The 27,506-nt window shown below is 45.4% G+C and overlaps 1 protein-coding gene across 13 annotated transcripts in view; it reads right to left on the reverse strand.

Moving 5' to 3' along the window:
* EHMT1 (euchromatic histone lysine methyltransferase 1) overlaps positions 1-27,506 on the reverse strand; it is a 172,543-nt gene that overhangs the window by 60,797 nt on the left and 84,240 nt on the right. For all 13 annotated transcript variants that reach the window (XM_050926301.1, XM_050926299.1, XM_050926308.1 and 10 more), the window contains one exon: positions 12,221-12,777. In XM_050926301.1, coding sequence (XP_050782258.1) covers positions 12,221-12,777 — 557 coding nt within the window. The remainder of the gene's footprint in view (positions 1-12,220; positions 12,778-27,506) is intronic.

The following is a 27,506-nucleotide window of genomic DNA, read 5'->3' on the forward strand; positions in this document are numbered from 1 at the left end:
TGAGAGATTTGGTTAACAAGGATCAGCAAAGATCTGAAAGCATGATCAAATTTCTCTCCCTTCCCCAAACTCAGCCAGACGATGGAGAAGAGTAAGGCAGAAGAAATAAGGCATTCCCGCTATGAAACGCTGTGCTTTCTGAAAGATCATTATACATTTTCTATGGACAATTACACTTAAAGCTTTTCCATTTCTAACTGCTATAAATTCTATTAGTTCCTCTGGTCCAATCCCTGGAAACCAGTGTGGAATTGTACCCTACAGCAGTTTCTTGTGCTCCGCCCTGTCCACTCATAAAATGTTTCCAGAGGATACTTTCACAGCCCAGCTCATCTTGTCATGGAGCTTCTGACAGTCAACCTAAAATGTCCTTATAGTCTGATCTAGCAGTTCCAGAGCCGGCTCAAGCAACCCTATTTAATTGCACCCTTCACTGCCAGGCCAATGCTCTGGCATGCAACTGCCACCCTGCACTTGCCCAGAATTGCTCTGCCAAAACAGATGAGTTGCAAGTGTCTGCACTATTCAGACCTTCTCTCCTGCTCACGTGCATCTCTCAAATGGGAATCTTCTGGGAGAAGGTTCTCCTGTTTCTTCTGACACACGCTCTTCTTCTTCCTTGCAGGCCCTGCGCTGCTGCAGCAGAACGGTGTCACATACAATGCAGTGTTGTCAGCTGTAATTGCAGAAGTCACTACCCCAGGCTCTGAGCTAGGTAAAGTTCCCTTCCTTGCTTTTTTAACACAAAGGAAAAGACGGTTACTCACCTTTGTAACTTGTTCTTCGAGATGTGTTGCTCATATCCATTCCAATTAGGTGTGTGCGCGCCACGTGCATGTTCGTTGGAAGACTTTCTACCCTAGCAACACTCGGTGAGTCAGCTGTGGGCCCCCTGGAGTGGCGCCACTATGGCACCGGATATATACCCCTGCCGACCCAGCCACCCCTCAGTTCCTTCTTGCTGGCTACTCCGACAGTGGGGAAGGAGGGTGGGTTTGGAATGGATATGAGCAACACATCTCGAAGAACAACAGTTACAAAGGTAAGTAACAGTCTTTTCTGCTTCAAGTGATTGCTCCTATCGATTCCAATTAGGTGATTCCCAAGCCTTACCTAGGCGGTGGGGTCAGAGTGAGATGTTGCAGAATGCAAAACTGCTGAGCCAAAGGCTGCATCATCTCTGGACTGTTGAACCAGAGCATAATGTGAAGCGAAGGTGTGGACCGAAAACCAGGTAGCTGCACGACATATCTCCTGGATAGGTACACGAGCCAGAAAGGCAGTACACGAAGCCTGGGCCCTGGTAGAATGTGAGGTGAGGTGGTTCGAGGGAACATGAGCCAAATCATAACAAGTACGGATGCACGCCATCACCCAAGATGAAATTCTCTGGGATGAGATAGGGAGACCCTTCATTCTGTCCGTCACTGCAACGAAGAGCCTGGGCATTTTACGAAATGGTTTTGTCCGCTCGATATAAAATGCGAGCGCTCTACGGAAGTCCAGGGAGTGCAATTGTTGCTCCCATCGTGATGAGTGCGGCTTTGGGAAGAAGACCGGGAGAAAGATGTCCTGGTTAACATGAAAGGCCAAAACCACCTTAGGAAGGAATGCCGGGTGTGGTAGCAACTGCACCTTGTCCGTGTGAAATACAGTATACAGTGGGTTCACTGTGAGAGCACGAAGCTTGGAAACTCGTCTGGCCAATGTAATGGCTATGAGAAAAGCTGTCTTCCAAGACAGGTATAGCAACGAGCATGTTGCCAAAGGCTCAAATGGGGCAGACATAAGTCTGGTTAGAACCAGGTTGAGGTCCCATGTTGGGGCGAGGCGGTGTACTTGGGGGTATAGGCGTTCCAGGCCCTTCAGAAATCTAGTAACTATAGGGTGTGAGAACACGGAGCTGCCACTCTCCCCTGGGTGGAAGGTAGAGATGGCCGCCAAGTGCACCCTCAATGAAGATACCGCCAGGCCCTGCTGCTTAAGAGACCAGAGGTAGTCCAAGATGGTAGGGATCGAGACCTCAGTGGGAGTAACATTCTGCGTTCCGCACCAGCAAGAGAAACGTTTCCACTTGGCCAGATACGTTAACCAAGTGGAAGGCTTCCTGCTACCCAGGAGTACTTGTTGTACTGAGGCAGAGCAACGCAACTCTGACTGGTTTAGCAACGCAACAGCCACGCCGTGAGGTGAAGGGCCTGCAGGTCTGGGTGGTGAAGACTGCCGTGGTCCTGAGTTATGAGGTCTGGGTGGAGTGGCAGGGTAATTGAGTTGGCTATCTGAGAGATGATGCATCTGTCGTCAGGGACATTGAGGGTTGGGACGGATGGAACGGCAGCCCTGCACACACCAGGGAGGGAGTCAGCCACCAGTCTAGGGAGCCTAGAGTGCTCGGGGGAATGGCGACTATCATGTCTATTGGGTCCCTGCCCGGGCAGTATACCGAGTTGAGCCAAGTTTGGAGAGGACGGAGGCGGAGTCTGGCGTATTTGGTCACGAACGTGCAGGCAGCCATGTGAACTAGAAGACCGAGACAAGTGCGAGCCAAGGTCGTCGGGAAATTCTGTAGACCTTGGATAATTGTTGCCATTGCCTGAAACCGCAGCTGTTATAAGTAGGCCTTGGCTAGATTGGAGTCCAGGGTAGCTCCTATGAAGTCTAACCTCTGCGTGGAAACCAGAGTGGATTTCTCCATATTGATCATCAGGCATAGACGTGTGAAAAGGTCCTTGATGATGCCCACATGCTGGGTGACTTGTGTCTCGGAGTCTCCTCGGATAAGCCAATCGTCCAGATACGGAAAAACGTGTATCCGACATCGGCAGAGATACACAGCGACTACGGTGATACATTTTGTAAATACCCTTGGGGCCACAGAAAGGCCAAAGGGTAGGACCATAAACCGGAAGTGCTGACGGTTGGCTACGAAGCGAAGGTACCTCCTGTGAGGAGAAAAAATGGCGATGTGAAAGTACGCGTCCTTCATATTGAGGGCAACATATCAGTCTTCAGGATCCAAGGACGGGATACCATGCAGAACTTCAACTTTATCATAAACTGGTTGAGTCCTCGCAAGTCTAGGATAGGTCTGAGACCTCCCTTTGACTTGGAGATTAGGAAATAACGGGAGTAAAACCCCTTGCCCTTTTCGTCCATCGGTACCTCCTCTATTGCTCCCATGGTGAGGAGCGTCCACACCTCTTGCAAGAGGAATTGCTCGTGAGAGGGGTCCCTGAAGAGGGACGGGGTTGGAGGGTGGGATGGTGGGGTTGAAACAAATTGGAGGTGGTATCCATATTCCACCGTGCGTAGGACCCAGAGATCTGAGGTTAACTGGGACCACGCCAGGAGGAAGTAGGAGAGATGGTTGGCAAAGGGAGGAAAAGGATCCTGGCCTGTAACTGGTACGCTGTCCTCGGGCGCACCTTCTAAAGTTGGATTTTGGTCCCGCTGGTGGTTTTGAGGGGCCTAGAACGTCTGCGGGACTGTGATTGTGAACGGTGCCGGTCTGCTGTGCTGACAGAAGGTGGTCTTATCAAGGTCGGCTTGCCTATACACTGTATTACCAGCACTGGCAGTGCCGGGGGTAGAGGCAGCGTCGACTCTGTCATGGCAATCAGATCCCTCGCTGTTGAGAACGTCTCTGGCGTGGATGGGATAGTAAGCTCTACCGCGGCTCGTGCCGGGGAGCTAACAGGCGCCGGACTTGATGGCCCTTATGGGACCAGAATCGACGGTGCCGACGTTGTCGGTGCCGCGGCGGGTGTCGGCGCCGGGCGATCCAACTTAGACGAGCTCTCTGGCTGCGGTGCAGGCGGCACAGAAGGAGCAGGAGTCTTAGTCTTTCTCAACCTCGGGGATAGGGAGCGGCGTGGAGCCGACTTCGGTGCCGGCAACAGCCAGTGCTGAGAGGCCTTGGCAGTACTGGCAAGGTCCCGTGCCGAGGAGGCGCTTCTGCCCGCCGATTGACCAGCGCTTGGTGCCGAAGGCGGAGGGATGAGAACCGCCTCCATGAGGAGCTGTTTAAGTCTGAAGTCCCGCTCCTTTTTTGTTCGTGGCTTGAAAGCCTTGCAAATATGACACTTAGCTGTCAGGTGTGATTCCCTGAGGCACTTCAGACAGGAGTCGTGTGGATCTCCTGTCAGCAGCAGCTTGCGACAGGCCGAACACGGTTTGAAACCCGGTGAAACAGGCATGGGCCCCAGCACCGGGTGCAGGGAAGGGGCTAATCCCCGAACCCCTCTTAACTATATTACACTAACTATGCTATAAACAGATAAACTAAGTATAACTATATAAAAAGTTTACAACTATCTACACAATAATGAACGAGAGAACTACGAGTATCTAGGAAAGTGGAGGTCAGCTAAGGCGCACTCCACTGTTCCAATGACGGACACGGGCGGTAAGAAGGAACTGAGGGGTGGCTGGGTCGGCTGGGGTATATATCCAGTGCCATAGCGGTGCCACTCCAGGGGGCACCCAGCCGACCCACCGAGTGTTGCTAGGGTAAAAAAAGTCTTCCGACGAACATGCACGCAGCACGCGCACACCTAATTGAAATCAATATGAGCAAGCACTCGAAGAAGAATAGATACTTCAGCTCAGAGCTATGGCTAGGAGCAGGGACATCTTAGTGAAAATTTTAAAATAAACCCTACACACTTAGCTAAAGTGAATTTACTATTGGGGAGAAACGCATCAGGCTAACAGCACAGAAAGGGAGGGCTTCTATTGCAGAACAGGCAGAGCAGGTAAAAAGAGCAAGGCTACCATAGTATCTGCAACAATGTGCCTCACCCCTGTTCTGGAAGGACCCACCTCCTTGAATGCATCTGAGGGCATGTCTACACTACAAATTTAAGTTAAGTAATTACTGCGGTTTCTCAGGTCCACATGACCCTCCTTCTGTCGGTGATGCGCATCCTCACCAGGAGTCCCTGCACCGACTTAAGAGGGGCAGTCGGGGGGGGGGGGGCTTCCACCTGGGCTCTGAGATCCTGGTAGCCAGGCAGAGGACTTGACAAGTTACATCCAGTTTAATACTATCCAAAGCTGGGAAAGTACGAAGAGAGGTATTCTCAAATATTAGCCTGGGAACAAGGACAAAGCTGGTGGTGAGTAATTTACCAGCCAATATTCCTTCATCCAGTTTGCCATCGTCAAGTCCTAACACAAATCTACCTCATTTCCTGAAAGTCCAAATTCCTCTCCTTCGTGTGGAAGATGTATTGGATTTTTCTTCCAATTGCCCCTTTGGAATTCTGAGAGCATGTGAGATTAAGGCCATGTCACTTTACTAGTACAGGAACACTGGTATACTATCCCAGCCAAGTGCTCCTGGCAGACACAGCCATATCAGCAGAGGAAAAACATACTCAAGGGAAACTAGCTATACGGCAAAGCGCACATACACTAGAGGCTTCTGCCTGCACAGCTATGCCGGTCAGGGATCACAACTCATCACAACCCTAACCAACACAACTATGCCCGCAGAAGCCTCTAATGCAGACCTGGCCTCAGTGAGGCACTGGTGAAAGATTCAGGATAAATAAACCTGGAGTCTGAGGTGCTCCTTTTATCCACAGGATAGGATAAGCTAATTTGCCCTGACCCTAACATCGAGTGGCTGCCTCCAAAGAAGTGAAATGGATATGCAACTTCCACAGCCCAATCAGTAGTAGGTTTATTTGCTGAGAATGCCAATACGGAGATGAATGCTGACTGTGTGTACTCTAAATGCTACAGATCCTTAGCCCTGGAACCTGGACCAAAATCATCTTGTTTCCTGTAGGTTCATCAGAGAGCAGAACAACATTCAGCTGACACCTCTTCTGATGGGATTAAACTGGCAACACCTAGAGGTTAAAAGCTCTATATCTCATTTCCAGTGCACGAATCCATCCAGTCCCCGACTATAGCTGAATCCTTGAACTCTGTCCCCTGACTACACAGGATAAGAGGACAAGTACATACAGAGCTGGAGTAAGTCAGTAATGATGTAGGTGTATTGAATCCACAGCAATTTTATTTATTGTTCTCATGAAAGAGTTTTGGCCCAGGGGTTCTTTTTTTGTTTGTTATTTTTATAAAGGAGCTAAAAAAAAAAAAATCTAAGACTGGTTCTACTCTCATTTATACCTCAGAGAGAGAGAGAGAAGTGGTCAGAATATCCCCACACTGTGTCAGATATTCAGTCTCTTAGGGCCATTACTGTCTGGCGTAACTTAGGGCAGCCTTCATGCCATCCTAACACCGCACAAAGAGAAAGAAGTGTGCAGAGTAGCACCAAGATCCATGGAAGTTAACAGAGTTACACCACGCAAAGCAATACAGAAGAACATGTTCTAAAGCAGTAGTTCTCAACCTTTTTTCATTTGTGGACCCTTAAAAAATTTTGAATGGAGGTGAGGTGCAGACTTCTGAGGAAACCTGTTGTCTGCATATATAGTTGAATTCTCTTCCGTCAGTTTTCAGTCTAACTCTTTGACAGACCCCTTTGACGTAGTCCGTGGACCCAACCACAGGTTAATGTTCTAAATAATGCATTTTCCCATAGAGCATCAGTTACTCTTCACATGAGAGGCTACAGATTTATTCTCCCATGCAAGGCACAGTGGAGGCAGTCAGGGAGCCAAAGGAAGACACGCTGATGTCTAGCATGGGTTTCAGAAGATGCCCAGATCTAGACACAGAGGAGGCAGGACTGAACAGGATCTTTTCTCTGCGCCTCAGGAGAGCAGATGAGAAAGCTGCTGATGTCAGAACAGGGGCACACTTGTGAGATGAAAGATTCATTGTATAGCTGAATGCTTTAATGGGATTGATTAGGTGCGTGTTATTGGCATGCAGCTCCCTTAGAACAGTAGGGGGAGTTATTAAAAATGACAAAGATGGAGTACCTCCATTTTTCCAGAGGCAAAGCAACTAATTAAGCCCTGGACCAGCATGGCCCACAGCATTCTGCCCAGAACCAGACAATTAAGAGGCCCTTCGTTACCAACCAAATTACTAGCAAGGAAAGAAAACAAGACCAAAAACATATCACTGTGTCAGTGACAATACACTGGTAAATCCTGCAGCACAAATCATTTAACAAGAAGGCAGTTTCAGAGAGCACATCAGCAGGATCTTGACATCTATCCTCGACATCCAATATACTCATCTCCAGCTTACACATATAAGCTCTTTCAGGCTGGGCTGCCTGTCACATTTTTCAGTAAAACATAAGACTTCAGGCACTTCTGTCTCAAACACTCTATTAGCCAGGGGCTTGAAAACCTAACCAACTAGCCAGGGGCTTAGCACCAAAAAGCCAGAGCAGCCAGGTCCAGAGGCAGCACTCAGTAAGCTGCCCATCTCCCTTCCTTCCCCAGATGCTGGGACATGGAAGGGCCACAAGATTCCAACCAATGTGATGCCTCTGGACCTTATAGTCAGGGTCTCATCTTGCATATCAACCTCTGATAATTGGCATAAGTGTAAATGAGATTCAAGCCCAAACTATCAAGCCAGTAAAATATATCACAAACTACACCAAAAAGATGAAGGACTGTAGTATTGAAGCTACACATTTACATTAGGGTTGGCAGAGAATTACCATTTTCTTCATTGAAATTCAAACATGCCATAGAGGGTTTTGGTGGTGACCCAGCATACGAATGTTAACCTGGAACGGTACGGATGGGGACACTGCAAAGCTGACTATCCATGGCAGACAAGCCACAGTACTTAAGACTCTGACTGGCACTCTTAGACTGCGTCTACATGTAAAGTTGCACCTACCAGGCTATGACTATATCTTACACTATCACTTATGTCGCTCAGAGATGCAAAAAAAACACCTCGAGTGACAAGTTTCGCCAGCATACGTGGTAGTGTGCACACTCTATGTCGGCAGAAGAGCTCCTCCCACCAGCACAGAGCAGCTACATGGAGAGCTTCCTGCGGGGCAGTTGCATCAGTACAGCTGTTCCGCTGTAAGGTCTGTAGTGTACACATAGCCCAAAGATGTGATTTTAGATTAAAGTTGACCCATGTGTGTGGACACCCTTATATCAGTGTAAACTTGGCTTATATCGGTTTAGCTTGCCACGCAAGTTAAAGAGATACAAGGCATGTTGAAACCAGTGTAAGAGCGTCCACACACAAAATTGAACCAGTTTAACTTCAGTTTAAAAAAAGGATTTAGAGCTTATCTACACAGAGTTGTTGACTTCACTGTCTATACTTGAAAGGTAATGGGAATTCACTTAGAGTGTGAACTTAAAGCAGAATAGCTATTCGGAAAAACTCCATGTGTGGACGTTCTTGTTGCAGAATGAGAGTGCCCAGATAGGGAGTTATTCAACAACAGCTATTGCACTTTAAATTCACACCCTATCTTATTTCACATTAATTTTCAAGTGTAAACAAGCCCTTAAGTGACGTTAAACTGGTGCAATTCTGTGTTTAGACAAATCCTTACGATCATTTGTAATTATATCTCATTCTTTTTTTCACAACTGTTTGGGTTATCTACATTTTTTGGTTATGTACAGTTCATTTTCCTTCAGGAGAGACTATCCTTTCTGCTCTCATGGGACGTTTCATTTGAAAGACAATCACTTCAATCAGGATTCCCCCACGTTCTGACAGTTGAATGCTCTAGTTTTGCAGAGAACAGAAGAATGCAAATGCATCCTAGATGCTTACTGGCTGGTGATTTGTAATTGTCTATTCTTAGTTAGTCAAGCGCGAGAACTCCCTAGGACTCTCTGAACATGTGGACTACATAGGAGAGCACAGAAGGAGTTAGGTATCAGGCTGTAACATACCATTGATATGACAAACAACATTTTGTAATGACACAGCATCTTTTGTCTGGGGACCTTAAATGGATTTACATCACCATTATCCCTGTTTTATGGAAAAGGAAACTGAGGCACGGGGAGGAAAAGTCATTTGCCTGAGGTCATGTACTAACTCTTCCGTCGACCTAGTCCTGTCTACACTGGGAGATAGGTCGACTTAAGTACATCACTCACAGGTGTGGATTTTTCATACCCGAGTGATGTACCTGGGTCAACTTAATTTTTTAGTGTAGACCCAGCCTCAGTGTTAGCAAAAGAACCTAGGTCTCCTGACGCCATGCCCTGATCTAACCACCAGACAACACTGCTTTTTGTATTTCAATAGATAAAACACAAGGAGGGTTTTACTATCAAAGTTCTTAGGCTCTTCTAGAGTTGTGAAAATGAAGTTAAGTTTGATAAGGGGTTTAAATTTTCATGCTAGTGGGGCAGAGTATGGGGTTCTTTACCCAGAAAATATATGATCAACAGAAGCGTTCTGAAAGCATTTGAGCCTAAAACCTACAACCAGCTTCCTTTTGGCCCATTTCCTCCTCTCGCAAAGCCTTTCATGTGCCTGATGAAGCTGTAGGTGGACAAACCAGAAAAGAAAAAAACTCTCACGTGGGGTAAAAGATGCAAGGACATGCGTGCAACACAGCGGTTGGGCTGATGCTTTACAAATATCAGTATTTTAAAACAAAATCACCATAGACCTGTAGCAATGAAATCTATGGCTGTGTTTTGGTTCCTAGCTGCTTTTCTGCTTCTGAGAGTGACTTCCAGGTGGAGAAGCACCCAATCGCCACCTGTTCTGTTTCTACCAAAGACCATCCAATTCACACAGAAAGGGGATGCCAAGTTTGCTTGAGGGGGACTGAAGTCCAAGAAGCAAGTCTCTCTTCCCAATCAATTCTTGCAGAGGCCAGGAGAAAAGATTCTACAATTTGAGGACTAAGGAATCCTAATTTTTTCCTATCCTTGGCGCACGCAACACAAGGATCTAGCAGGAATAAAACAATGCTCTAAACATGAAAATGTAGAAGCTGCAGTCTTCCACCCCCTTGTCTGCTGCTTGATCTCCAAAGGGTAAAGACTTATTGCTAAGGCTGTGCCACCTGCAACTTAGCTGCTTTACTTACCAAGTGGAAAAGGCAGGTGTGATGGTGGAGTCTGATACTTTAAAAGACACTGAGATACTATGGTGATGAAGGTCATATAGACAGAGAGAGAGAGATAACCAAGAAACTGAAAAATGAGAACCAGTCTGGACTTTGTGCTTCTCAACACAGAACTGGATGCAGCCAAAAGCCACTGGAGGGAAAGTCAATAACTATCCTGAATGCTGAATTGAGCAGACGTTTCGTTGTCTGTAGAAACTAGATCAGATAAAAACGGAAGACCCTGTGCTCAAAGTCAGATGCAACGGCTTGAGCACAGACAGACAATTATTCAACACCCATTGGCTTGGTCTTACTGTGTATTTTGCTTCTCTCTTGACCAAAACTAAATGGAGAGAGTTCTTGAGGATGTGATTTCAAAAAACCTGTGTGCACAACTGCATGCCTAATTTTTGTGCCGTTACTGCGATTGCAAATGACCACAAATAGCCATGTGCACAAGCAATCACAGTAACTGTGCACGTAAATTCAGCCAGGCAATTGCTTGCAAATGTTAAACCCCCAGCTTTCTAAAACAAACCCGCCGCAGCCTTGTGGGTTTAGGTACAAGTTATTCTGATTTACAGTCAAATAAAAGTGAGGCAAGAGCAGTGAGGTAATCTCTCCTCACCTGATGTTTATCTCTTACAGAAAAATTGCCTCCTCCTGTTCCTCTGCCCCAAGGGATCGCGCTCTCCATGTGAGGTTCTACAAGGGTTTGTGTTGCTGACCTGCTTAATCCAAGTATATGAGAGGCCACCTTGGGAGATGGCAAAGCAGTTTTGGCTGTAGTGCTTTATTTGGATAAGACGCAGTTCAATGTTGTGCTTTCACCAGACCTGGACGTGCAGTAGCGATTCCCCCATCACTAGCCGAAATGGGAACAGGAGTGAAAGGGAGCTCACCGAAGTGCAATCAAGAGAAGACAAAAGGCAATTGGGGTAGGGTCTGGGAGAGGTGGTTTCTGCCCACCTAGTGAGGTTGTGTGTCCAAGAGTGCACTATCTTGAAGTGCCCTTGCTTCCGGAGTCACAGATGGTGTGGGTAACTAACAGAACCTTTTCCCATCTACCTCTGGCTAGGTGCCTCGGGCCTTCTCTTTCTGATCCGACCTCACCACAGGGACCCACAACTTTGTGACCTCTAGACTGGATTATTGCCCTGTTACAGCACTTGTGTCTCTGCTTGAGGATCATTTGGAAGGTGCGTCTGAGGCATAAGATGTTGGCAGCTAAAGGGAACACGTTATACCAGTCCTTCAACAGCTGCACTGGCTTCCTATTGCTTCTGGGTGCAATTCAAAATGTTAAACCTGGCTTATAAAACTCTCTCTAACTTGGGTGCTGGCTATCGAAGAGTTTGCCTCTTTCTCCATGAGCAGCTACAGCAGTGGAGGGCAGCTGGGATGCTTTAGCTAAGAGATCCTAGACATGAAGTGCCGAAGAGCTGGTGGCAGAGCATTCTCAGTGGAAAGGCCTCAGTTCTGGAAACCATTCCCCACCTAGCTGATCTGATAGAGCCAGAGTTTGCTAATGTTTAACGCACAAAGCAAAACCCACCTCAGTTCTCGAAGGGGAAAGGATGGGATTGTTTGGAAGTGGGTGTTCCCCATGCCCCAAATCTGAGAGAAGGCAGAACTGTGCGTTTTATTAAGTAGTGGGCATGTACCCTGAGTCACTCAGAAGGGCACATTTTATAAATGAATAGGTTTAAATAACAAATAAGAACTGCAGAAAGGGACAGAAAGGTACCGGGATTCTCAGTGATGTGCGACAGAAGAAAACCTAGACATCGACAGTGGGAAGTTCCCAGAGTTTTCCATCGGGGTTGTGCATGATGTTCTTTTCAGTTGGCCTTATATGGAATCTGTTTCCAAAGCAACCCCGTGGATTTAGTAAAAGGGCTGAAAGTGCAGCACAGCTGAGGCTGAAAGGCAATTACGGAGCTCACACAAATATGCTGGGGGAGGTAACTGATCAGTTGCACATTTAGAAACACAAACTGGGAGCGGGAGGTGTGAAGCTAACAGCAGCAGCGAGTTATAAACCATATTATCACCCCGGCCTCTTTGTAGGAGAAAGAGATCAGTGACCTGGCTGGACACTTCCAAATTACACCGGTTGGCTTAGATCAGGGCTACCATGCCCCACGCGCCCCTCTCCCCCTCCCCCCAAAAAAAACCCAAGGTCATTTAGCAGCAGAGCAACTCACTGCAGTGCATATACATTACCAGGCTAAGTGTGGGTTTAGGCATGGTCTTCCGTGCTCTATGGACCTTGACTTCAGCGTTGGTGGTGGTGGCTTTTTTAGCATCCATGTCCTTACTCCCCTCCCCGAGCTTGGCTGGCATAGTGGCCTGCATCTGAGAAAAGGCGCTCAGAGTCCTCCCTTTGCTTGCTCCTCCTGGGAGGGTTTTTGCAGCATGGCCAGTGAGAGAAGCAAAGGTGCCTGTAGTCCTTAGGGGCTGCTCCTGTGCCATCTGCTTAGTTAAAATATATCCATTGCTCCCTGTTACAGAAGTCTGTGTGAAGTCATTAGCTTTCATGTGGTTCTGCTTCCCGGTCTCACTGTCTCTCTCCGAAATGCCATTCTCTGCTATCCTATTTAATTTAGTACTGGAGTCCTGCTGGCTCACTTTTGTATTGTCCTGAGTGTTTTTAGTTGGGTTTGGGTGGCTACCAGCTTCGTTGAGCTCACAGGAGCCATTGGTTTCACCATCTGCCGTCATTTTTGGTTCCCCTACTTGCTTTTCCGTAGCACTTTCATCTGCAGCCATGGCATTAAATCCTGCAGACAGAGGGTGAGAGAAAGAGGGGTTACAGGTTACTGAGCCTCAACAGGAAGATATGGCTAGCTGCCATAGTAACTATGTCACAGCAAATCCTCCTCCCACCAAAAAACTGGAAGCCATTTTTACCCAGTTGGTTATTTTGGGCTGGCTCCTTAGCTAGTGTAAGTCAGTGTCACTCTTCTGAAGTCAATGGAGCCATGACCACTTACATCAGCTGGGGATCTGGTCCCTCACTTCTAACGATAGGTTTTCAAGGTAAAAATACTCTGTAGCATTCCCAGTAACTACATTTATTTGATCATCCTTCAACACCTAGCATGTCAAACAAAACGCTACCCAATCCTGCATGCCCACCTCAGGCAAAGCTCTCGTTACAAAGGCCAGAGTTACACCAGAAAAGTTTGGCTGGCACGGCTACACCAGCAAACTCTCCCAGGGCAGACGCAGCTTATACTGGCAAATGAATACTTTTGCTAGTATACCTCTACTTCGATAAAACGCAACCCGACATAACACGAATTCGGATATAACGCAGTAAAGCGGTGCTCCGGGGGGCGGGGCTGCATGCTCCAGCGGATCAAAGCAAGTTTGATATAACGCGGTTTCACCTGTAATGCGGTAAGATTTTTTTGGCTCCCGAGGACAGCGTTATATTGGTGTATTGCTTATACTGGTATATCATCTATACTGATACGATGAGTGAAATAAGCTACACCGACAAAATCAGTTTTTTGCTGGTATAACTGTGTCTACACTAAGGCTTTTGCTGGTAGAGAAGCATCACCAAAAGCATCACACTCGGGGTGGATTTGATTTAAATCACTCGTCAGGAAGACTCAATTTAATCATGGATTTCTACATAAAAGTGCATTCTTGTTGGTTGTTATAACCTTAATACAGATTCTTCACAACTCAGAGATAGATGTAGGTTTTATTTTTAGAAGGTACACACTAGACATTTTTTAAGTGATTTATTTTGAAAACTTTTCAGATTAGTTTTACAGGTATATCAGAAAGTGAATGATTGTTTGGTTATTTCATTTACCGACGGTAATTGAAGTAGATATTTATGAGGTCATTGGGAGATGAACTATTGCCAATTCAACAGGTTAATCATTATTATTTGGAGGATTTTCTTGCCATGCTGTATTAGGAGGAGATCACCACCAGACAGACATTTAAATTGTTTTATTTAAACTAACACAAACAAACAAACTTTATGTATTCTTGATTTTTTTCTTCAACAGCAAACATATATTTTAACAAAACAAGCAAATGAATTTTTGAATTTAGTTACACATTCAAGTTTTTTAAAATCAGGTTTGTTTTTTTTAAAACTGTTTTTAACTAAAATCGTTAAATGCAATATTTAAAAAAAACAAAAATTAAATCGACCATGTCAGCGAGGTCACCATGAGAAACTTAAAATATTGGCTTCTGCTAAAATATTGGCTAACTCAGTCGTCTTCACCTTCATTTTCCTGTTTGTTCATAATCTGGAAAATAAAAAACAAGCTTTCCTGCTTTTTCAGGTCCCAAACGATTTCACAATTTGGAATGAATTAGTCCAAAGGAAGAAAATATTCTTTCTACACCAGCAGAAGAAGCTACTGCTATTAAAAGTAAGATCATCACTTCACCAGTCTCTGAATCCAAGTGCTTAAGTGATTTCCATCAGTTCACTGGTGTGACTTTCTTGAAAACATCATCAGCAAACATAGATTTCTTGAATAGTTCACCCTTAGCTCTGAAGTTTATGATAGTTGGCATTATGGAGGGATGACTGCTGGATGTCCATGTCATAGCCAACTTCTCTTCTTCAGCAATTAAGGTTTGATCCTGGTACTGAATATTGAGAATATCTGCAAGAAAATGAGCTGGAGATAGTGCTTGTCCCATTCGTTTTTTTAATGCTTGTCATTTAATTCTGTCATTGCATATTTCTCTTTTCAAGATCTCACTCAGTTCCTTCCAAATTTCAACAGCATCAGCAATAAAACAGCTATTTCCCTGCATTTTGTTCAAGGCTACAAAATAGGTTTCAGGGTACTCAGCATGTGTTCAACATTTCTCTTAAGCCCAATGTTGAGAACTTATCCACAGATGCCATCTATTTTTTCATGATTTTGTTCACAAACTGTCATCAGATTAGGTCAGTTCTTGATATAGTGGGACAGTTAGCTTGGTTCTTCCCACTTTTTTCAGAGCAGCTGCTGCAAAGCAGTTGTTAGAGAAGTATTTTGCAATTTCAACAACATTAGCCTTTATTTCTGGAACACAAGTCTTTGGCTAGGAGGTGCATGAAAATGAGCACTGCAACTATATGTTATTAACTTGGGACTCTCTTCACGCTCTTCTAAATAATTTCTTCTCATCTTGGATACATTTACAGCATTGCCTGTGACCAGGCTGTACACTAGACGTTTGAATTTTTTTTCACGGTTTGTTATAGTTTTACTGCTATTTCTTATAAGTATTTTGCTGTGTGGGCATTTCCTGATGTATCAATTGTTTCTATAAAGAAGACATTCCCTTCTTCCGTTGTCACATAAGCACATACAACAGGATCATTGTGGACATTGCTCCACCCATCAAGAGTCAGGTTAACAATTTCACCCTCTAGACCTTTTGCACACTGCTCAATTTCTCTTTCATATACTTTATCCAGCTATTTGCCTGTGACATCCGCTCTGTTGGGTGGACTGTATCCTGGTCTTAATGACTGAACCACGTTAATGAAGTGTGGGTTCTCAATCATACAGAAAGGAGAGTTTGTTGCATAAACAAACAGGACAATTTTTTCATCAATTACTTCTTTTTGCAATCAGCTGGTTCTTAACACAAACTTATCTATGGTTGTTTCTGGATGAAGATTTTTTTTTTCTTTTTGCTACAGGTGATAAACTGTGGCTATGTGACATACACGATGTGATGGAAATACTATCACTGGCAGATAACTCTGAAACTATAGAAAATGATGGTGATCTTGAAGATGGATAGTCTTCAGAATCCTGTATGTTGAGGATGGAGTCTCCTAAACAAAATAAGTCAATGCAGTTATTTAATTATTACCATCACACTGCTCATTTAGTATTACTCATTGCATTCACAGACATTCAATACTACTTTGAAGGTGAAATTGTAAAAGGAAGATCTGCCTATGTCATCTATTCATTTTTTTATCACAACTGCATCTAAAATGATAGTACAGTAACTCCTCACTAAGTGGTCTCAGTTAACGTTGTTATGTTGCTAATCAATTAGGGAACATGCTTGTCTAAAGTTGCGCAACACTCCCCTACAATGTTGTTTGGAAGCCACCTGCTTTGTCCACTGCTTGCAGAAAAGAGCAGCCCACTGGAGCTAGCTGGTGGGGGTTTGAAACCATGGTGGACCGGCAGCCCCCCCATCACCTCCCCGCTCCCCTAAGTTCCCTGTGCGGCAGCCACCTAGCAGGCTATCAATTGCCGGGCAGTTCAGCTGTCCCTCTCCCCACTGCCGTGTGCTGCTCCTGCCCTGGGAGCCTCCTGCTTGCTGTGTGTGCGTGTGTTTGTGCAAGTTAATGTCAGGGTATCCCTCCCCCCCGCACTCCCTTACCCCATCGGGCCATCTCCACAGAGCCGGGGGGCGGGGAGATGTACACCAACGGGGCTCAGGAAGGAGGGAGCTTGCTGGGAGCAGCTGCTGTCAACTTGCTGATCTATTTAAAAAGGCAATGTACTTAGAATGCGGTCAGCACACTTAAAGGGGCAATGCCTCTCTCTTTCACACACACACACACACACACACACACACACACACACACACACACACACTGTGTAAATATAGTCTTTTGTCTGGCAAAAAAAATTCCCTGGAACCTAACCCCTCCCCCGCTCCATTTACATTAATTCTTATGGAGAAACTGGATTTGCTTAATACGGTTTCGCTTAAAGCAGCATTTTTCAGGAACATAACTACAACATTAAGCAAGGAGTTACTGTACCATAGAGTAACAACTATATTTTTTACTCAAACATGAGAATTCAAGAATAGTCCAGAAGGAAGACAAGCAGTCCTTAAGAAAAAAGTATGAAATAAAAAAGTTTACCAACCTGAAGATCCGGCATGTTCCTTTCATCATCTTCAACGCAGCTTCCTCCTGTGAAGGAACACTTCTCATGATGTCGTTTCATTCGGGCAATCAGGTCTTCTATTTCTTTGTTGCACTGTTTGCATTTTGCACTCCTGCTCGTCTTACCCACACGTAGAGGAACTTCATTAAAATATTCCCAAACTGCGTCTCTTTTATGGCTTGCTGCCATTATAGGTTTTCCCTTCCAGCGAGGGAATGGTATGGTAGATCTCAAATCAATGAAGGCTACGCTCAGAAAGACCTCAGGACTTCTGGAATATGCTGCTCAAATAGTTTGACTTTTGTTTATACTGCCAGTCCCTCCCTTCTCACAGTTATCTCCACACTTCTCCTGGTCCAGATCTATTCCATCCCCAACAATCTTCTAGTCATTGAACTCTTTGAAACTTTGCACTTTTAGAGAGAGGTAAAGCATTAACTCTGTGTACACAAATTTGCAGAGGGACAACATGGTTGATGTCTTATTTCTCACCGCTATATATTATTTATTTATTTAAAAACATTTTTGCTGTTAACGAGCATGTTAGCTCTGGAGACACAAATCTGCAGTTTGAGAACTGTAAGACTAAGCATCTCTGACGGTATCTTCTAGACTGAGCACTGAGGCCCATTGGGTAGATAGAAAGATTAACCTAAATAATCTATACAAAAGCCCCTGGAACCCCATAAGATTGGGTCTCTAATCCATGAACGACTGGAACTCATTTACAAAACTTTTCTTAAACATGACATGAATATATTGTCTCATACAATAGAATTAGAAATTATAATCGCTATTCCATGATGCGATATCTTTGAGCTATAATGTATCTTCATTAAAACTATCTTTAGAGAGGTTTTTCCTCAAAAAGCATTTTTATCAAAAATTCCAATTTAAATAAAAAAACCTGATTTTTTTTAATAAATCATTGATTTTTATTCACCCTGATCACACACTGACTGATGTTGCTATACCAGCAAAAGTTTCTAGTGTAGAACTGCTCAAAGAGTATTTAGCTTGCCTAAAAAGCATAGGATCAGGACGCATGGTTTCCTAGCAGAGGCATAAGGCAGAGTAAACACAGTGCCAAACCACTTTTAACACAGTTCTAGGCTAACCACATTCATCAAATTCAAATTACAGTGAGATCTGAGCTAACAAAGTGAACGAAAAGCTCATTCACAACTAGAACAGGAAGGGGTGTGTTAAAAGTTCTTTTCTCCCTTGCAAAAGCTCCCCCTTCCCCCCATACACACACACACACACACAAATTGTCAAATCCAAGTTGCAGTTCTGAGTAAAAAGGATCCAAATATGAACTACATGTGAAGCAGAAAAGTTGCCAGCCAGAAAAACTAGCAGTTGCCTGGACAACCGGAAGCGATAATAATTCACTGGCCTGTTCTGTGGAATGATTAGGTTGACGTACTATCAGAGATTCCCTGTATTATTTTCCTACCCGAGGCCAAACAGATTAAGAAGCATAAAGACAAAATACCAGCTGAAGCTTTGCGCTATCTGTCTAACTGGGATGTCAGGGTATGTGGGCCTAATTTACAACCTGTTTGATTCAAAATACATATTGGTAATTTTAGGCTGGAATTTTTAGAAGGGTTCAGAACCTTCAGCAGAAGCCAGATTTTCACAACTCAGCACACTGGATACGGAGCTGCTTTGAGAATCTGGCCCTTCAGATCCATCCAAACATTCTCTTAGGGGAATCCTGCCCCTCTCTTCTGCTTGGGGAAGAAGTGGTGTGGTTCTATAGCATGGGGACAGATTTTGGACTGCACAGGGGGATTCACATACCTGGAGCACTGACTCTGAGCTCAGCTCTACCAGGGGTTGCTGAGACCCAGTGCAAAGATGGCACTGGACGCATGGCAGTGGCTGGTGAATCTAAGGAACAGAGCACTGGCTGCAAGAACCAATGTACCTCTGAGACTGCAACAGGGGCTGGAGAACAACCTCTGCTGCCACAAAGATGGCAGCAATGAAGCGTTCTCCCCTGGCGTGGGACTGAGCGTCTAAGTCAGGGATGGGCAAACTACAGCCCAGGGGCTGCATACGGCCCTCCAGACATTTTAATCCAGCGCTCTAGCTCCTGCCAGAGTTTGGGGTCCGGGGCTTGCCCTGCTCCGGCGCTCCAGCCGGGGAGTGGAGTTGGGGGCTTGCCCCGCTCCACGCGGCTCCTGGAAGCAGTTGCATGTCCCTCCTCCGGCTCCTATGCGTAGGAGAAGCCAGGGGGCTCTACATGCTGCCCATGCCTCAAGTGCTGCCCCCGCAGCTCCCATTGGCTGGGAACTGCAGCCAATGAGAGCCGCAGGGGCGGCGTCTGCGGATGGGGCTGCGCACAAAGCTGCTTAAGAGCACCAATGTGTAGAAACTGGATGGGGGACATACCGCTGCTTCTCGGAGCAGCTTGAGGTAAGCGCCGCCCGGAGCCTGCAGCCCCGACACCCTCCCATGCCCCAACCCCCAATTTTGTGAGCATTCACAGCCCTCCATACAATTTCCATACCCTTGGGCCAAAAAGTTTGCCCACCCGTGGTCTAAGGGACTAGGAGGCTGATTTGCCCCCAAATTATGAGATCTTTGTTTTTGCATTATATATTTATTTTTTAAGTATTCAACTCATCTTTAATGCACTGTCTGCAAATGGGTTTCATCTGGAGAGTCATAGTGGCATCGGACTATTTCACTTACACATACTCCATATCTGCTCTAGCACTTGAAACACGCATAACATTTCCTAGCACTTCTAGTTTCTCTAGTCTTCTGCTGAGATACAAACGTTTCCCCATCACAGCCATTTGCCATTAGCCCTAACACTGATTATAACTGTGCCGTATCAGCGTGACCTTCTAAAGCTCTTGCTTATTTCACGTTGAAATCAATGGATGTTTGGCACTGAATATCCTGCAGGAAAGTATTTTCATGTACATGGCTTTCCCATGGGGCTCTGGGGCTTTGGCCTGGCTAGGAACCTCCATTAGGAATGCTCTCTTTTCCCACAAAGAGAAGGTCAGGCATGCTAGAGCTCCCCAGGTGGATCCTGCCAGTCTAGACTATGGACAGGTGAGTAACTTTTAAAAATAACTCACTAGTATTTCCCAGAGACTATGCAGGAGAGCATAGGCAAAGACGTGCCCCAGCCATGCAGCTTCATGGACGTGCAAGCAGGCTTCAAAGTCTGAGCAACACCAACTCTTGCCACTCGGGACAGCTTCAATTTACGGGAGCATTCACAGCTTAAGAAACCAGTAAGATGCAGAAGGCATGTGCTTTTGCCAGCTGTGATTTAGAAGGAGGAAAGACAAAGAATGGATTTTTCTGTTACTGTCCACAATCACCAAGGGGAAAAATTCAGCTAAAGAGCAGAAGAAAGCTGACAGTCCTTTATATTCCCCCTAGTTTGCATTTTTAAATTGGTCTTGGTGTAGCCACTTCAATCTTCATTTCAACCATGTTAGCACTGGGAGAAACACAAAATTATGGGTCGAAATTTGCCAGGCTCTGGGACCGGAGGGTTCCCAGTATTTTGCAGGAGGCACTCAGGGCCTCCTCTTGCCAGGTGCTAAATACAGGAAGGATTTACGCTGCTGAGCATTCCCACTGAAGCAATTAGATAGTTTCTGCAACTGGCAATTGTTGCACTCTCTGCTCATTCAATTTAGCTAAAAGTGACCAAATTGAGACAGATTAGAGCAGTGGTTCTGACCCAGGGGTCCGGGATCCACTGGGGGGCCACGAGCAGGTTTCAGGGGGTCCATCAGGCAAGGCCAGCATTAGACTTGCTGGGGCTCAGGGCAGAAAGACGAAGCCCCATTGCCTGGGCCTGAACCAAAGCCTGAGTAACTTAGCTTCATAGGGCCCCTTGTGGCGTGGAGCCCTGGGCAACTGCCCTGTTTGCCACCCCCTAATGCCAGCCCTGGCTTTTACATGCAGAAAAGTAGTAGTTGTAGCACAGACAGGCCATGGAATTTCTATAGCATGTTGGTGGGAGGCCTCAAAAAGAAAAAGGTTGAGAACCCCTGGATCAGAGCACTACACTAGGGGAAAGGATAATTGTATTACTCCATAAAGGACGCAGAGACTTTATGAAAAAAGCCACTTGACTGAAGTTTAAAAAGAAAAAAAAAAACCCTACAATTTTCTACTTTTAATAAATGTTGAACATAAGAACAGCCATACTGGGTCAGACCAAAGGTCCATCTAGCTCAGTATCCTGTCTTCTGACAGTGGCCAATGCCAGGTGCCCCAGAGGAAAAGAACAGAACAGGTAATCGTCCCCTGTCGCCCATTCCCAGCTTCTGCCAAACAGAGGCCATGGACACCATTCCTGCCCAACCTGGCTAATAGCCATTGATGGACCTGTCCTCCATGAACTTATCTAGTTCTTTTTTGAACTCTGTTATAGTCTTGGCCTTCACAGCATCCTCTGGCAAGGAGTTCCACAGGTTGACTGTGCGTTGTGTGAAAACTCCTATATGATGGGCTGAACAAATGCCATTAATCTTTACAAACAGACAAACATTTCTGAACCTTGATTACTGGAAATGGTACAAAGCGACAAAGGAAAATAGTCCATATTCTGTAGAGTACTGTGAAACTTTAGAACTTGACAGTAGACCTATGGGCCTCTTTTGCCACTGTGCTTCACCTTGTGCAATCATTTACGGCTAGGCAAAGCGAACATGTTTCTGATTTCATAGATTTCAAGGTCAGAAGGGACGACTGTGATCATCTAGTCTGATCTCCTGTGTAACTCAGGCTACAGAACTTCCCCGAAATAATTTAATACCATTCTGCACTGGTGTAAGTGAATGTACATGGTGCAGAACAATGCAAAATCTGCCCCTTTGAGCTTCCATCTACAACCCACTTATCTGCTGCTCAGTGGAATGAGTGAAATGTGTTATAAGGTCTGACAATCTAGTTTCTAGTGGACACCTGTCAATGGCAAAAATTGAGATTACAATGATAATCACTGGGCTCCTTGGTTGGAGAAGCCAGCAAAGCGGCCAAAGATTTAAGATGACCAGAGATTAAATTTCCCTCTCATCTCAGTTCAGGTTTGAAGCACAGTATGGAGGAGACTTGTACAGCAGCTGCCCATGAAGCTCCTGCTTGGGGGGAAGGCAGGGGGAGGGGGAGGAAGAGATAATCAATCTTCAGAGCTGTGAATCTGCTATTTTTCACCAGCACTAAATAGAAGAAAATAATAATAAATTCACTAGTTTAAAAAAGAAAGTTGGCAGCTCCTGCAAACACGTTTTTGCACTGCCCAAATCTCCTATGAGAGCTGCCGTGACAATGCCTGATGGCCTGCATGAGCTCATTCAAGAGTTGCTAAGGATTATCTCAGGTCCTTGTCCAAGCCTCTAATTAGAAAGACCCCCCACTAAGCTCCAGTTTGTGTCAAGCTCTAAACTGCTTAATAAGACATGGTAACATAATTTAGTCTCCTTTTATAGTAGAAATACCTTGATCTGGTGATAAAAACATTGTCATGCCAGCTCAGAACAGCTAGACCTTGCCTAGTACCCTGTCTCTGGCCCCAATACAACATAAGCACTGGCTTAAGTCTCGTTCAAGTCAATAAGATGTAGCCACAAGCCTAAAAAGTAAAGTATCTGCTTTGCTGAACAGAGATGGACTTAAGTACACTAAGTACATTGCGGAATTGGAGCCTCTGAGAGTGGCCAGTACGAGATGCTTCAGAGGAAGGTAAAAGAAACCTCATCATGGATAGTTATTAAGTAGCCCATAGCATTAGATCCTCCCTAACCCCAGACACTAAATAAAGGGCTCATGCCAGGGGTTCCCAAACTTTTGCGACTTGTGCCCATTTTGCGACGTGCTGTTTCCTGCGACAGCAGCCAGCAGCAAAGCAACATAGCAACTGAAGAAGCAAAGGAATTTACACATGAAGTAATGTTATTGAATGCTCTGTAATGTGACACATAGGCTTGAGTGTAACAACACAGTGTCTCGAAATCCGGTAGCGTGGCAGAAATTGAATATCTAATCGCCAGTGTGACATCAACAGTAGATCCGTACCGAAGCTTGATGGATACAAGTGCGCTCAATCCAGCGTCACACAAATATGTGCTCGCGAATGGCACCGGCAGTTGCAAGGCGCACACTGATAGTGCAGGATATTTATTCTTGACAGTGCACCAGAACGCTGGGAGATAAAGTTGGGCATAGGTTCCTTGCAAGAACTGATTGCAGGAAATTTCAATGAGCTGTTTGATTTCAGATGCTGGCGAAACCATGGCATCTCGGGCTTGCACTGAAAGGGGTTTCGCACCCAATTGGACGTTGTCACGTCCAAGTCAGGAAAAAAAGGATGTAAATTGTTCCTCCATCTGCCTGAGATGCTCAGCAATCACCTATGTGGGTGGCTGAACAATTTCATTGTCAGCCAGGAACTTGCAAAGCTGTGGGAAGGAGTCATCGTTTGTCTTCAACAGATTATTCTTCCAGAAAACAACTTTTTTTCATGAATCCTGTTATTTGATCATTCAGATGAAGGATGTGGGTGTTCTTTCCTTGCAGACCTTTATTCAATTCATTCAGTTTCCCAAATATGTCTGGGACATAAGCACATCTTCCTTCGGTCACAAAGAAAATCAATTCACTCTTTTTGCAATCCATTGCATAGGCATGCAGCTCATCTCGCAGTTCAAAACATCATTCCAGTATTTTTCCTCACGAGAGCTAACGAACTTCAGTGTGGAACACTATCATGTTGTGACTGGACCCCATGCCTTCGCAAAATTTTGCAAACACACACCTGCAAAGAGGCTGAGTCTTGATGTAGTTCACAATACACAAGACCGGCTGCAAAACTTCACCCAGCTCTGGACTCAGAGCTTTAGATGTCAGCTGTTCTCTGAATCATGCAGTGAGTCTATACAGCAGACGGAGCAACTTTCTTCATCAAAGCACAGACCTGTTTTGTGGGCTGCCACAGACAGACCTCCAACTACATAGAAGCCCACCATGTGATCACACGAGATACTTTTGTCTTTCATGTAGCACACAGAACATTCCTTGTGCTGTTGTGTCCAGGAATTGTACCTTGCCATATGTACTTCACAAAAGTCATTAAATGTGCATCATGACCTTCAGGGCTCACGTAAACGTGAAGAGCAAAAGCATCCATGTTTTGCAGATGCTTCACCAGTGTGTTTTCATGATCTGCTGCTAACACCTCAAGCCTCCGTTTCACTATGTTGTTAGAGAGTGATATGGCTTTGAGTTTCCCTTCACCGTTATCTTCACCATAACGATTACAGCTGGCAAAATCAAAGTCTCTCCAGTTGTGTGAGGATTTTTGGCCTGTATGATGTGGTAAAACTCACCTCAAATGATGCCTTTTGAGCGCAGTCACAGACGGACATGGCTTTCTTTAACGGCACTTGGTGACCCAAAAGTTCTTCTTTCCAGAGCTGGAAAAATGACTTAGTTTGCCCGAGTGTTCGTTCTGAAGGGTTTCTGAGTGTTTAAGTTAATTAGGTTTCATGCTTTTGCTAGATAACACCATGTGACATAGCCGGCATTTTGGCCTTTCTTCATGCTCTCAAAATCACCAGTGAAGCCATACTCAAAGAAAGCTTCATCATATTTGAGAGCACGTTTCTCACACTCTCCTTTTTCATTCATAACCGCACCGCCAAACTCACTGCTGGAAGCTGCAGCAGAGATTCTGCATAAAAATGGCTCCACTGTGCCTCTTACTACAAATCAGAAAGAGGAATTCGCTGCTAGGCAAATGAGGCAGGACTTAGGAAGGCCCCATGTGGTGATACTAGGGAAGCAGAGAAAGTGACTTACAATAATTCTTTATCAAGTGCCAGCAGGGTATTCAGGTTGGCATAAAAAGATATGGGCCCTGTTTTAAGGAGCTTACAAGCCACTGCAGAAAAGGCTAGCACAAGCTCCTCAGAGCTCAGAGAAGATGCTCGGTTGATAAAGCTACTGCCCACAGATAAACTTCTGCATTCAAGTCTCTCAGCTGGATGCTTGCACAGTCGTATGGTGCAAGTGGAAAAATGGCACCCACACAGCCAACGTGTCCAGACCTCCTTCACGAAGGCCTGCCAGGAGGCCACCATTTTACAAAATAGTGGCCTCCGCACAGTGGGACTTCGCACATGTGGTGCGCGCTGTGGTGGAGGCTGCCATTTTGTACCTCAGCCTCCTGGCACAGCATGTGTGGAGCAGATCCAGACATGTTAAGGGTCAGACGGCATTGTCTCGTGGGCTGAACCTAGCTCATTGACAGATGACCCTATCCGCTGATGGCACAGCCCCAAGTGGGGATGCAATCCAAATTTTGAGAACTGCTGGCTTATGCCCTGAAGCTTGAGGCTTTACAGTCTTAATACATTTTTCATCTTCTCTAATAATACTGTGAGTGTTCTCACTAGCAATATATTATATCTCATCCTTTTTAGACTCCTGTTAAGATGCTGGTCTTGCTGATATCTTGTGGCAATGAGTTCCATAGGTCACTTAAGCAGAGCATGATGTATTTTCTTTTTAAAAGTGTTGCTTTTCTGTTTCATTGAACATCTCCTCACTTACATATTATGAGAGAGGGTAAACAGAAATGTCTGATCTGTCTATTTTTACCACGTCTCGTTCTATTAATCTCTTCTCTGAAGTCTGTCTTTTCAATATTTCCTCATATGAAGTTGCTTCAGGCCTCCACTCATTTTCCTCACCCATCTCAGAACCCCTTTTCTTTTTGCTGCATCTATGTGGTTGTTGTTTTTTAAATATGGAAAACAGAACAAAGCACATTATTTCATGAGAGAGTATACCCTCAATTTATATACAGTGGCATCATCATATTTTCAGCATTATTTTCTATTCCTTTCTTTATGCATTTGAGAATTTTGGGGGTTGGTTGTGTGTGAGAGAGAGTGCGAGTGTTGTTTTTTACCCCACTGCACATTCAACAGAGGATGTCATTGAACTGTGTGCAGTGGTGGCCAGATCTGTTTCCTGAGAGGTCACAGTTAATTTAGAAACCAGAAATGTGTCTGAGTGGATACATATAATCAACAAAGAATTTCATCTCTTCAGTTTTGCTAGGTCCCTCTGAAGTTCTTATTGACTTGCCATGTTTTAGCCAACCTCAATTATCTCTCTCCCAGACATCAGACACTTGTGGCACCACGTCAGCCACGGTAAGGGTACATCCACACTGCCAAGTGATGAAAAGACTGGCAGTTAGGAGTACAGATGCTGGCTTTAATCTAAATATCACAGGTAACAGCAGTCATGCAGACTTGGCACACAGGCTTCCGCACAGGTTAGCAACCAAAGGACATACCCAGGGTCCCTGGCAGGCTTGAGGCTGGTTGTTCGCTCGTATGCTTACCCATGCTGCCAATCATTCCTTCACTGTGCACGGCTGTGACTCCTTTGAGACACAAGGAATGAAACAGCTTGTGTTGACATTTAAATGATCACCACTGGGCCACTGGGTCAACACCTTGCTGAGGTGATGGGGGCAGTTCTCAGCTCTCCCAGCTTTTGCTCCTGCCTCTCTGCAGACATCTCCTTGTTTACACCCCACATGTCTGACGTTATCTTTTCAAGCATAACAGCAAGACAGAGGTTGGGTTTTTTTAATGAAAGCTGAGATTCTGAACAAGAGAATCCATATGCCATACCACCTCACATCCCAGCACTGCCTGCCATAGTTTGTGCTCCTTTCTGTTGGCTCTGATTGTACTGGATAGCTGTCTTTCAAACGGATTCACATTCGGCTCTTGTGCTGCGATAGAAATGGCCTGTGCTCCTGGCCAGCCTGCCAGTAACTGTCCCCAGGCAGACGGTGTAGGACTAGGTCTAGTTGGTCCTGCCACAATGCACGGGGTTGGACTCGACTTCTCGAGATCTCTTCCAGCTCTATATTTCTATGATTCTATGACAAAGGAGTTACAGCTCATGCCAGCTGCTGTGACACAGCCTGAGGGGAACAGTACTGCCTCTAAAGAGACAGCTGAGGATGATTAGGTCAACATGACCTTCTCCCCTTCAGTTTGCTTGTGGCTTTCAGCTAGGCACCTAACTCCCTTAGGTCCCCTTGAAAACCATAGACTTCTATCCTCAATTACACTAGTCAGGAAAAACAGCTAGAGGATATGGACCGTCATGCTTCAGGGCATAAGCCAACCACTATGACTGAGCTGAGGAAAACTCGTCTTGCAAGTGAATGCACAGTTGTCCGTTACGGGGGTTTTGTACATTCCCCTGAACCATAAAGCACTGACTTCTACTGGAGACAGGTCACCTGGAAACTGCTGGCCCATCTCCCCAGCCCAGGAAGGGCTAACACCACACCCCGTTTCTTTCAGGCCCTTACTGCAGAGCACAATGAATTTGAACACAAACACACACCAAGTAACACCAAAACCAAGCTATTTCCCTGACCTTAACTGGCTAGGGGGCCCAGAGCTCTCTCCCGCTGCATCTCTCAGACCTGCTCCAGGGACAGCCAGACACCAACCTCCTGACTGCAGCTCTCTATAGGCGTCATGGGTCTGACAACTGAACAGGGGTAAAGGGGCAGACCACCCTGTTAC

This window comes from Gopherus flavomarginatus, chromosome 17 (genome assembly GCF_025201925.1).
Source record: "Gopherus flavomarginatus isolate rGopFla2 chromosome 17, rGopFla2.mat.asm, whole genome shotgun sequence".
Lineage (NCBI taxonomy): Eukaryota > Metazoa > Chordata > Testudines > Testudinidae > Gopherus > Gopherus flavomarginatus.